Below are 11720 nucleotides of genomic sequence, written 5' to 3'. Positions count from 1 at the left end.
ATTCAGTTTCTGTCTAACACCAGTTAGAGGTTCTGATCTTACAGAAATTGTGTTATAATGGCCTCAGCCTCGTTGCTAGGAAACAATAGATCCCAATTTTTTTATCCCTGCTCTAACTCCTGTGCTGAATAGTGACTGGATACTGTACAGGTCTATGTTATATGGCTGCAGTTAAATGGTCTGATGCATTTTGCTCTGGGTTTCAGGCCAGAAGCATGCATTTTCTACAAGAACATCCCAGCAACACGCTGTAAATACTAAAAGTTAATATATTATGTGTCGATATTTGAAAAACAAAGTACTTTGACTATTTCATTTTTAAAAAATAAAGGTGCAAACTGATGGTATGTGACCTTGTCTTTGTTTATACCATGTATTTGGGACATTCTGGTCATGTCAGTAGTTTCCATGCAGCTAAATAAGGGCTTCAGATGATAGTGGTTGATTCAAAAGCTGTGGGGGCAGGGGGTTGCTAGCAAGGTTTAATTAATTCCTGATTCACCGAAGTTCATGGATAGAACTGCAGTTTTCACAGTTTCTGTGCACAGGTTGTTACATTTAATCAGAATAAAGGTGAGAGAGAGAAAAAAAATCTGCTAAATGCCTTTGCACTTGAAGAGCTGAGTGGGTGAAGTCAATGGTGGTGGAAGGGATTGAGGAGCAAAGTTTAAGTACTTACATATTCTGTAGAGCTGCCTCAAATAGATGGTGATGAATGACTGTGTATCAGAAGGGAAAAAGAAAAAGCCCAGTACATGCAGCAGAGAGGAGGAGACAGTGAACCAGAGGGGCAGGAGGAGTGTTTAAGGCTGAAGAAAAGGTTACATGGTGAAAACCAGGTTGGAGCAGCTGGGCTTTGTAATAATAGAGTGTGAGGATTGATGCTGGAGGACCTGTGTTGGATGGATAAGAAGAAAGTGAGGCCAAAGGGGTGTTCTTATAGAAAAGGGAAGAAAACCAGCCTGGGAAAAGGTATGGATTCAGTGCTGAGGGCGGTCTGTCATGGCATGAGCTGGAGAATAGGGGAGGGCATAGCAAAGGGAAAAACAGAGCTGTGGCAGGATTAGTCGCTGCAGAGGAGCAGCGCTGCCTTTGCTCGGGAGAAGGCAGAGCAGGGAGGGCCCAGGCAAGAACACAAAGTCCCTGCAGGGAGCTGAAAAATCCTCTGTCAGAGCCACAGCTGCAGCCCTCAGGAGAAGGGGCAATGGCAGCCCTGGATGAGACAGGACAGAGTAGCGCAGCAGTGAGGGGCTGCATCCCGGTGTGGCTGCAGGGGTGGAGGGAAGGAAGAAGCAGGTGATATAGGCATTGCCTGGGAAGTGATGCCCACAGAATGAGGCTGCTGCTCTCTAAAAAGATCTGTAGCTTTTCACACCTAAGTCAATCTATACCATTTCCATATTACTTTTCCTATAACTAAGCATCAGCTCCTTGTCCCACTGGTAGCAAGAGCCTTTCTTTCTCTTTCCACCTTGTTTAAGGTGGAATTTACCTTGTTTAAGGTAAAATCTACAGCAATTCCAGACCCTTGGGTACCCAAAAGAAACAACACAATAATAATTTACATCAGAAACTGAAACAAGTTTCTTAGCTTTAAACAAAAATGGCATCTTCCAGCCTGGTTTATGTATCTTTTAGAAGAACAATGCACTTCTGGAGTCACCCATAGGCAAAGCAGTTATCTTCAGCTCACTGCACTACAGAGCAGATGAGCAAGGAAACAGCCCTTGGGCAAAGTGCTTCCTGCTGCATTTATCCCCACCACAGTGAAATCACCTGCCAGGGACCATTTCCAAGCACATTCTTTTTTGCTCCCAGAAGAGGCCAGGTAAACCAGGAGTCTGGACCCAGCACTTAGACACAAAAGGGCTCTCCCAGGAAGCCCAGGGGTGCACGCATACTCTGTCGGCACCCAACATGTCAGTTGTCTGTAGGGAAGGATTGTTTGCAGGAGCACAAAGCTGGAGAGGGACAAACAGAGACCAGTCACTGCAGATCCACCACTGTATGAAGATGAGACCCTTGTTTCAACCAACCAGCATATGTAACACGGGGGCACAAAGCAACACATGCACGTACAGTGTATGACCAGTCAGGAGGGACATGGAACATTTCACCATAAATGATATTTGGCCTTCATTCAGCAGAAACTGAGCAATGAGCTGAAACTGTCTCAACTTTGCAAGAGTATTGCCTTCCAGTCTCTGTTACAATGGGGCTGGTTTTTTACTGCATTTGTTCCCATTGCTGGTTTACAAGGAATTTGCTGTGCTTCACAGAAAATGTTTTATTGCTTGCACTGTCTCTTTCTTACACACAGACACAGAGCCACTTACAGGGAAAGAAAGAAAAGGCAAACCTTCCAGCCTTAGCAAACACTGCTTGGAGCAGCCTAACCAGCCTAAGCTCACTGAATCCCGCACTTGCAGCCCATTACGCTCTGTCACTCTTCATGTCCATCTTGCCTTTAGTCAGGTGAAAACAAGGCAGGATCCAGGATACCAACAATTAGGTTTTTTAACACACTGGTGAACGAGGCATCCCCATGGAAGTATCTTATACAGAGATAAAAATACTATGGGAGAGAGGCAGTTGTTGCCTCAGGAACCACCACCAGCCCCATCAACTCCAGTGCCTCCCACTGTGCCATCGAGCCATGCCTACCACCCTTTCACCACAGTGCTGACACAATACCGTTTCCTGAAACAAGAGGGCTGTAGGACATCCAGTCTGTTCAAAAGAGTTTCCTAGTGTCTGCTAGTTCAAACAGGATGGTACCATCATGTTTGTTACACCCCAAAAGCAAGAGGCAAGTCATCCAAATTCCCTGGTAGCCACTTACTAATCCTGCACAGCTGATGAGTCCTGTAGATCCAAACCTCTCCTCCAGCAGCAGCTGGAAAGACACAAGGATAAGTAAGGAAAAGCAGAGAAACTGTCAGAAAAAATAATTTATTTTGTTAAATTGTATGCAGGGGTGGTTTGTTTCAACTACAGAGAACATCTTAAAGCAAAAACAATGCTCTCCACATCACTGGTTGGTCTCAGCTACTCAGTGCTTAAGCTTTTGATTGCTTGTGCAAACTTTGTATGTCCAGGCAGGGGTAGCCATTTCTGATGCATTACAGAGCAGAGCACCTGGTGTGATGGGAAATCAGTTAGCAGGGCTCCTCATGGGGCCACCTGTGGAATACCTGTAGGAACTGTATGACTGACAGACACACAGCCCACCCAAGGCTTAATGTAAGCAATTTTGCTAAGGTTAAAGAAAGAAGGGGACTTGACTTGCTCAGCTCTGCATAAATGACCAGAACAAAGCAAAGCAGAGTCCAAAGTGAAGTAACGTAAAATTAGTAACTAATTATTAATCAGGAACTAATATTGCAGTGAAAAACATTTTATACGTGAGACCACAAAGAAAAAAGAAGATCTTACGCTATTTAGTAGTTGATATTTTTTATCTTCTGCTAGGGGAAAAAAAAAAAAAAAGAAGAAAGTAAAATCCCCTAAAGCCAAAACATTCAGAAACCTAAAACTTCTGAATTTTGAGTTAAAAATTCTACGAAATACACATTTCTGCAAATGTTACAAGAAAACTCATGGAGTTGTTTTAACTATAAATGAATCATTCTGTTCTAGAGCATGGATGAGAGGAGATACTGGAAGATGTGGTTATGTCATACTTGGGGAAACATCTTCATGATGGCTGCGGGTGGAAGTCATGGCCTTCATTTATCCCTAAGAAAAATAACCACAAAAATATGAAAGGATGAACACTGCACAAAAACATATCAGAAGGTTCATACCTACAAGAGGGAGGGTTGTGAGGAGGGAAGGTATCTATCTGCCACCAGTATAGCACTCAGGAATACATATTCAAAATACATTTTCTCATTACATTGACAGGCCCTATCCCTAATAAGCACCTGGGTGCCAGCACTTCAATCATATGGTAGCAAAGTTATGATATATTTCTGTCAATGCTGGTTAGCTCAGGTCAAAGATGCAAAATCTAAGACCTCCATCCCCACCGCCATGTAGGGCTCTGCTCAGCCACGGCCAAAGCTCCCTTTGCCCCATGAGTACCAGGAGGGTATTTGGCTTTCGTGTGGTTGATGACGGGGTGCTGCAGAGGCGTTATGATGCCTTGGTCAGGTTTCTGGAAGGCCGAAATGAGATTGTGCACTTTCCGAAAGTGCCTCCGGTGGACGCCAGGTGCTGTCTGTGAAGTCAAAGGGTGAGAGGTGAGAGGAGATGCTGGATGCTGAGCTCTGCCAGGCATGGAAGCCTTGTCCCCAGAAAAGCACGCATACCCCACAGGGAAGGAGTCAGCCCTTCACTTGGACCTCCTGATGTGCCCGCCTAAACTGAGTCAATGAGCCGTACTGCTCTCCTTCTCCCCTCCCTGCATTAAGAGCGGTTTCCAGCTGTGTGGTCATATAAGGTTGGAAAAGGGACAATTTCTTAATCACTGCAAGAGAAACCCAGAGCCTGCCATGCTTATTAGGCAAATTCCCAAATGATCTTTTGCTATTTCTGACCCTGACTTATTGCAGCCAGCGGTTTAACCTCCAACCTTGGGTTTATCAGTAAGATACTTCCAGCCTGGAAATAAATAAGACAATCTAGAGAGCTACCTGGCACTTACTGGGTAGTGGGAGTCCTTATACCACTCAACTCAGGCATGGACATGGTCTTTTTGCAATCCTTTCTCTGAGCATTTAGTACTGGTCTATGTGTTCATTGAGTATTCTGTCTAGCTCTTTACAAAGGCAGCAGCAAAATGTTACCTATTTATTGGAAGTGGGAGTTTTTTCTATCTTTCTACTTTAGCATCTTTTCAAACACTGTGAAATGAAACTGTGCCTGCTTTTAATAAAAGATCCAGTGTTTCTGCTAAATCCTTCAGGGGGTTCTCCTCCTTACCAAAGTCATGGGAGGACAAGTATAGGTCTTGCTGGCATAGTCCCAGCCGAGAGACCCTGCTCAATCTCATCAGTGTAGCGGGCTAAATCCTGCCTCCCTGACACCAGCTAGAAACTTCACACTGGCTGAGATTTTATCAGTGCTGTTTTAATTTCCCTGCCTCCTCCTTGAAAGATGGGTGTGATCTGAGCTTGTCAAAGACTAACCAGCCCCAGGGAAGGAAGCAGAGACAGGAAAGCATCAGCTGCAGCTGGAGCCTGGTTTGGCCTTGGAGGCACATTTCGTGGGGATAAGTTGGATTTAGGCTGCTGTTTCTAACAGCTGAGGCCAGCGTGTTCTTAGTAACATTTACTTAAAGGTTCCTGTTTGCTTAATGGAAGGGTTGGTATCACAGATCTATAGCTATTCTTGCAAAGGATGTATTGAGAGATGTACTGGGAGTCCTGGTCTTTCAGGACACCTACGCTGTAAAACACAAAGTTTGCCTAAAATACAGTGAGGGAAAAACCAAGACTCACACATAGGAAACCAGTGGAGGTCATGGGGGAGGAGCTGTAGCAGGCCTATATAACACCAGGCTGCAGATCTTGACTTTACCTGGGGTCAAAGCAGGCTGCATCCTTGCTCAGGGAGATATTATTCTCCACAGGTGCCTGGGGATCCCAGCATCCTTCCTGAGACACCAGTGCTCACCCTGGCACACTGGGTGCACTACCACCCCCAGCCTGCGCCAAGAAACCTCCCGCTTGGACAGTACAGATCTACAGCATGCTCCCATTCCTGCCTTACAGGAATAAAGGAGCAAATTCTTCCTGGGTACCATTCCCAAGGGTAACACAGATAATTATTTGCTCATGATGTGAGTTACTTTTACTCCCCAGTCTGCTTCTGAGTAACCCCAGGAATTAGTTTTGTATTCCAGACCACTTCTATTGTAATAATGGCCAAGGAATTATGCCTGTCTAGAAGTTATTTAATGTTTGCAATCAGTGTCCATTAATGTGCAAGTTAAGTATAAATTAATACACAGAGTGCATCCAAAGAACAAGACCTTTATAAAAGAAATACAGGTTAGCATCCTGATTCCATTAACACAAATAGTTGTCTGTATTGCAAATAGTGTTAATTCTACACTTGAATTACCAGTTTCTTATCAGATGGGTGAAAATGCATTTTGTATCAAGTTTCAGCTACCCTATATAAGTTTTACACCAATGACAAGTTAATTTGGAGAGAAATTAACTTTAAAACACCATAGATTGAAAATAATTTCCTCAGATATTCTGATGATGTGTGGGATTGCAGGGACCAGATTGTACTTGTCAAATTATAAAAACACAATATTTTTGTCACTTGAAATGATGCAAAATAATGCACTATTGCATTATGCAACAGCTGAAATTTAACAGGGAATTAATTTACAAGTTCAAGACTGTCAGACATGGCACCAAGACATCTTACTGACGGGCACACTCAAAATCGATTACCTTCGATGAAAATCAGACTACGCAGAAACATGAATAATTTTAATATATTTCATTTAATCAATACAAACATCAAACAGGATGTAGAAATTTTCAGAAGAGAAAGGAGAAGTACACACCTCAGCACACCAGGACCCAGTTTCTGTCTTGGAGAGTCTGTAGGTATAAACATAACCTTGATGCCTGTGGAAGAAAAAGAAAAATCAACAGGTATTTATGACTCATTTCTGCTGTCAGGGTTCACAAGAGGCACACTCTGTTATATGGGAGCCAGTTCATCTGCTAACTGTTCCTTAAAAATAAATTCACCCATAAAGGCTCTAGGTAGATAAAAAAAACTGAGACACGGGTCAGAAGCTACTGGGTTCTCCTCGGATGAGAGGAATTGGTCTGACTCAGATCTAGTTTAGCAATATCCAGTTAGTCCAAGTTAAGTGATGCTGCTTTCATTCCTGCCTCAGCTTTTTATTTCATTTTTCACTAACCTCCTTTTACTGACACACATCAGACATACTTTCCTTGGAAAAAAGAGAATGTGGATTATTGGAAGATAGTATTACTGTATTGTGAGTCATTTAAATGCTGATGTTCCCAGAAGCAATAGCATGAGTGTAATTTATTTGGAAAGCTAGACCCACACAAGCGAGGAAAACTACTCTTTGCCTTGCCCATATATTTCTAATCCTCAAAAACTGATAAAAGAGACTTACAGGAGTATGAAATCCTTCTTCTTTCTAAATCTGAGTCTTTCAAGAATAACACAAGACAAACTTGTGTCCAGACTCAGTCTTGCTTCTCTTATGACCCCAACACAGTGAATGATTTACATGGTAGATTATTATACTGCTATCCAAAAATATACCTCAAAAGCAGAGAAAATCAATACTAGTTCCATGAGTACAACATTAGTTTAGATGGTGTCAGATACAAAAGTTTGTATTTCATATTACATAGATTTACATAAATACACAGTAGGATTTTAGGGACCATTCTCTATTTCAGTAACAATTCTTGTTCTTAAGAAAGCGGGGAAATGCTGTATTTCTTTCCAATTACACACAGTTTTATAGTAGTTACTACAGAATAGCAGAAACCATCAATGACACAGGTAGCGTATGACTGCAATTACTTACGCTCCGTGTCATGGTTCCAGGATAAATTCTTGTTGAAAAGTCATTACAGCAACCTTTGCGAAGCAATGTCTGATATAATTTACCCAAGCAGGAAGTTGTTAACAGTTGTCATCCTGCTACAATCCCACAACAAAACTGCCTGGTGTGATTTGTGAGCTCTCCCCCAGCACTTGACTCCCACTGTGATTAAATACAGAGGAAGACGACACAGAGTTGTTCCCTCCTGTCAGAGCTGCTGCAGGGTTGAACTCCCTGAGACACTGCTCTCCTCCTTGTGTATGGAAATACACCTGTCGTAGACCCCTAATCCCACAACTTCATCCACCTCTTCATGTTAACCAAGGGAGCTTTGTCCCCAGAGACACAACTTTCCACCTGGCACCAGATGGACATGAAAAGTGGCCAGCCATGCTCACTGCACGGAAACCTATAGAGGAAAACATGCTGCTATCCCGATTCTTCCCTCAGCAATTCAACTGCTGCAGTCTGTCAGGACCCTTGGGACAGGGTGTGAGCAACCTGTTGTGGCTGCAGGAGGGGGAAAGGACATAGAAGGACAATGCTGTTCTGTTCATTGTTTTCAATGGTACAACAGTCACTGGTGTTTGAGGCCACTGCTCAAGCCCAGTTCCTTAAAAGCTCATCCCTCTAAGCTACTAGATATGTTCATGTTCAGGGAATCCAGTGTCTCCCATTAGGGGCCTTAGACAATCTCGTACCATTCAAGAGCTCTGCCTGTATTGTCAGCTTTTCACGAGTAGCTGATATTCACACTAATCTTTTCTCTTTAGAAATCACAAAGGGCTTTCCTGCATCTACGTATGTACAATGCCAGCCAATATATGGTTTCTGAAAGCAACATTTTATAGCCCATAGTGTCCCCTCTCTTTGAGGTGGGTACTTGACCATCCCCACAGTGGGTTTTTTTCAAGCCTCAAACCCAACAGAATCACTCTGTAAAAATCTAAAACTCACTCTTTTTCCTCCTGTTTTTAATAATACACTGTGCATTTTACCCATGCTTGTTCTTGATTGTCCCAAAGCATTCCAACTGCTTCAATCTCTTTAAAATCTGATTTTTCCACAAATGGCTCAGTTGTCTGGAAAGCTACTACCATCTGTCGTTTCTTTCATCATATTGTCTACTTAAAAGATTGCATGACTCGAAGTGGTTGAGGGACTGGGGTGCTGCCCTGACTCTGAAATGCCTGATGGCCTTCAGCACTTTGCCAGTAGAGTTTACTAAGCTGGACAAATTGAAAAATAGAGGTCAGATAGAGTAATCTTGAGGGCCAAAGCAAGGTGGGGTATAAGATGGGCACCTACCCTGCATTCTTTTAAAAATCCCACTGTAAAATATTTCAACCCACCCAGAGAAAGCAGAAAGGATAGCTCACATTAAAAACCCAGGAGATACAGAAAAAGGAACAAGAATTTGGGAACATGGATACAGCGTGAAGAATGGGAGGAGTATGACATTACTAACATAGCCGTGTGAGAGAACAAGTGAGAGCTCGCCACTCACCTGGCAAATGCACATTTTTGTTCCAGAGGAGGAAAGACTGAAAGGCCTGAAGGGGTTCACTGTGCTTATGTTGAAAACCACAACATTATCTTCAGTTGTTGGCTCTGAAGGCCTCAGTAAACACAGTCACTATGTAGATGGGAGGTGGCCCAGGACCACCACACCTGCTTCTTTAAAGGATATGCAGAAGGGAGAAGGATGCATTTTGCTAAGAAGCTGAACAGCTGGATCTTCCAATCTAAATACTTTCCACTGGGATCCTTGTTTCCACTAAACGAGTTACAGCTCTTCAGATAAGTACTCACCCAGCAAACATGATCTTATCAAAACTTTCTGTTAAGCAGCAGGAACTTCCTTCATTACCACTTCAAAGTACTTTTTACCTTCCAAGTGCAAGTGACTGGATTTTGATGAGCCATGTTCTCCCATGAGAAAGGTTTTCATGATTTTATGATTTAAACTACTCAACATGAGATCAGTGTGGACTGAAGGAAGATCAAGGTGGTTTTCTCAAAACAAAAGTACAAAAATTAAAATTGAAATTACGTAGAACATTTCCTTCCAAAGAGCAAAACTTATCACCGGGCAAAAGCAGGTGGAAAAGTGCATTTACTGGACTTTAGGTCTCAGGAGATGAGAAATTCCCCAGCCAGCATGAGGGAACAGCTCAGGTTTCTACATTTTACTCAGTTCAGGGCAGAAAAAAGGCTCCTAGTGTGACATAATGTTCCTATATGTGGTGTGGCCACATAGCTAAAGCCAAAACACAAACACTCTGTGGCCTGGACATGCTGCTAGTCTCTTCGGGCCTCTCACACAGTTTATGCTTTGAAGCCATTACCTGTTGAGATGCAGGACAAGTTTATCTCTCAGTGACTGATGGACAAAACAGGAGATGAACACATGTCACTGAGAGAAGGATTTCAGACAGCACTCTTACAGTGACACTGGTGTACGAACATAACTTGTAGAAGGACCACCTTTTGACTCCCAGGCAAAGACCCAGTGAAGGGCTCCCCCATCCCTTCATCAGGCCAAGGACAGCCACAACCCTCACTCATTGCTCAAAGAGTTCCTCTTTGATGCCAGTAAAACTCAAGGGACAGAAGCAATAGTAAATTAACAGCTTGATGAATGAGGCCCTATAAATTTTTGATCAAAGGCAAAAAATGCCAAAATAGTGATGAGAGGAAGCAGAAAACAGCCATCGCTGTAAGGAAAATATTGGGTAGCACTTACTTACACTTTGATTATCACTGATTATATTTTTATGTCATCCCACTTACTTTTTCATCTCTGTAACAAAGGATGTGTTACACCAGCTGGGAACTGCACTAGCACTGTCTCTGTCGCAGTGCTGGGAAAACTTTGTCCAAGGGGAATCTAGAAAAAGTTGTTATTACAGAAACAGTCCACTTTATAATATAGGCTTTTTTCTTTATAGCTATCCAATTCCTCTCAACGAGCTACAAATGCATCATTCACAGATGACATACCGAGACAGCATCTGTCTACCTGTCCTCTCCACTCCTCCTTTTCAGCTGTGATCAGATTTGTTAAAGCTCCATTTGCTTTAACAGGTGAGTAATTACAATCTTCTGCACCATTGAAATAGCCAGAGGATATTAACAGCACGCTGCAGATTAAAATTAACCATGACATTTCAGCTGCATAGTATATTTTAAAATCATTTCCAAATGTTTTATATATCAGTTGGGAAATTTTATTAAACTAATTTGTATTCATTCCTGAGTCCAAAATGGAACAAATATAAAGGGAGAAAGTCTAGAGACAGGAGAAAGCCATGTCAGCAATAAATGACATTAATTTCTTCCTCTTTACATAGCTTTCTCTTCTGATGTCTTTACACAGCTTTTCTTACCTGGTGTATTCGCATCCTGACCTTACCTTGGAATTTCAGTTTACAATATTGCTTAAGAACCAGACAGTGGTGTGGCCTACAAACAGTGGTCCCAAGCATTATATTCTGCCCACTCCCAGTCTCCTAAAACTTTGCCACGTTTCAGCCTTCCAGGCTGAATTTTTGTTTCTTAGGTGTTTGCCTCAACCTTATTTAGGGAGGGAGAATGCGGAAGTGCCAGAAAAGGGAATATGTTAGACAAAACAATGCTTTTTCCATGCACTTCTATTTGGCATCTTGGAAGGGAACACTGGGATTGGGTGGAGTGGATGTGGAATGAAAGAAAAAGGGACCTGTGTCTATGCAAGCTGGCCAAGGAAAATTGAACCCTGGGAGAAAATAAGACTACATGAGTAAGGAAAGAGATATACAAAGCTGAAGCATGAAGGGGCTTGAACTGACAACAGCACATAATGCTGGAGGGGTGAAAAATCCAGGAATAGAAGATGGGTGGTTTGGAAACAGAATGTATGAAACTAGGAAACAGCCATGCAAAGCAAAGTCTGCAGGTTGTACAGAATGACACAGGGTAGTCTCAAAACCCATACCCATTCCCCTCAACTGGGAACCCAACAGATACTGCAGATGTGAGCTTCCTGTGTCACAGTTTCTCTGAAACAGTTAAACTCTTCATTTCACAAACTGAGATAATGCTTAGAAACCACTTGACGCTATGGAGGTGAGTCCTACAGGAGAGGTCCTGGGGTACTTTCAGGGTAGGGGTCACTGGC

General features: G+C 42.7%; 1 protein-coding gene across 4 annotated transcripts in view; it reads right to left on the bottom strand.

Moving 5' to 3' along the window:
* Window positions 1-2936: 2936 nt before the first annotated feature.
* Window positions 2937-11720, bottom strand: part of SH2D1A (SH2 domain containing 1A) — a 49611-nt gene continuing 40827 nt past the window's right edge. For 3 of the 4 annotated variants that reach the window (XM_080624680.1, XM_080624681.1, XM_080624682.1), the window contains 2 exons: window positions 6530-6593; window positions 2937-4222 (listed from right to left, as the gene is read on the bottom strand). In XM_080624680.1, coding sequence (XP_080480806.1) covers window positions 4013-4222; window positions 6530-6593 — 274 coding nt within the window. In that variant the 3' untranslated portion in view covers window positions 2937-4012. The remainder of the gene's footprint in view (window positions 4223-6529; window positions 6594-11720) is intronic. The other variant, XM_080624683.1, reaches the window with a different exon arrangement.

The sequence above is a fragment of the Psittacula echo genome (assembly GCF_963264785.1).
Source record: "Psittacula echo genome assembly, chromosome: 8".
In the NCBI taxonomy this organism is placed as follows: Eukaryota; Metazoa; Chordata; class Aves; order Psittaciformes; family Psittacidae; genus Psittacula; species Psittacula echo.
The sequence above is the reverse complement of the archived record's forward strand: the minus strand, read 5'-3'. Positions and strand labels throughout refer to the sequence as shown.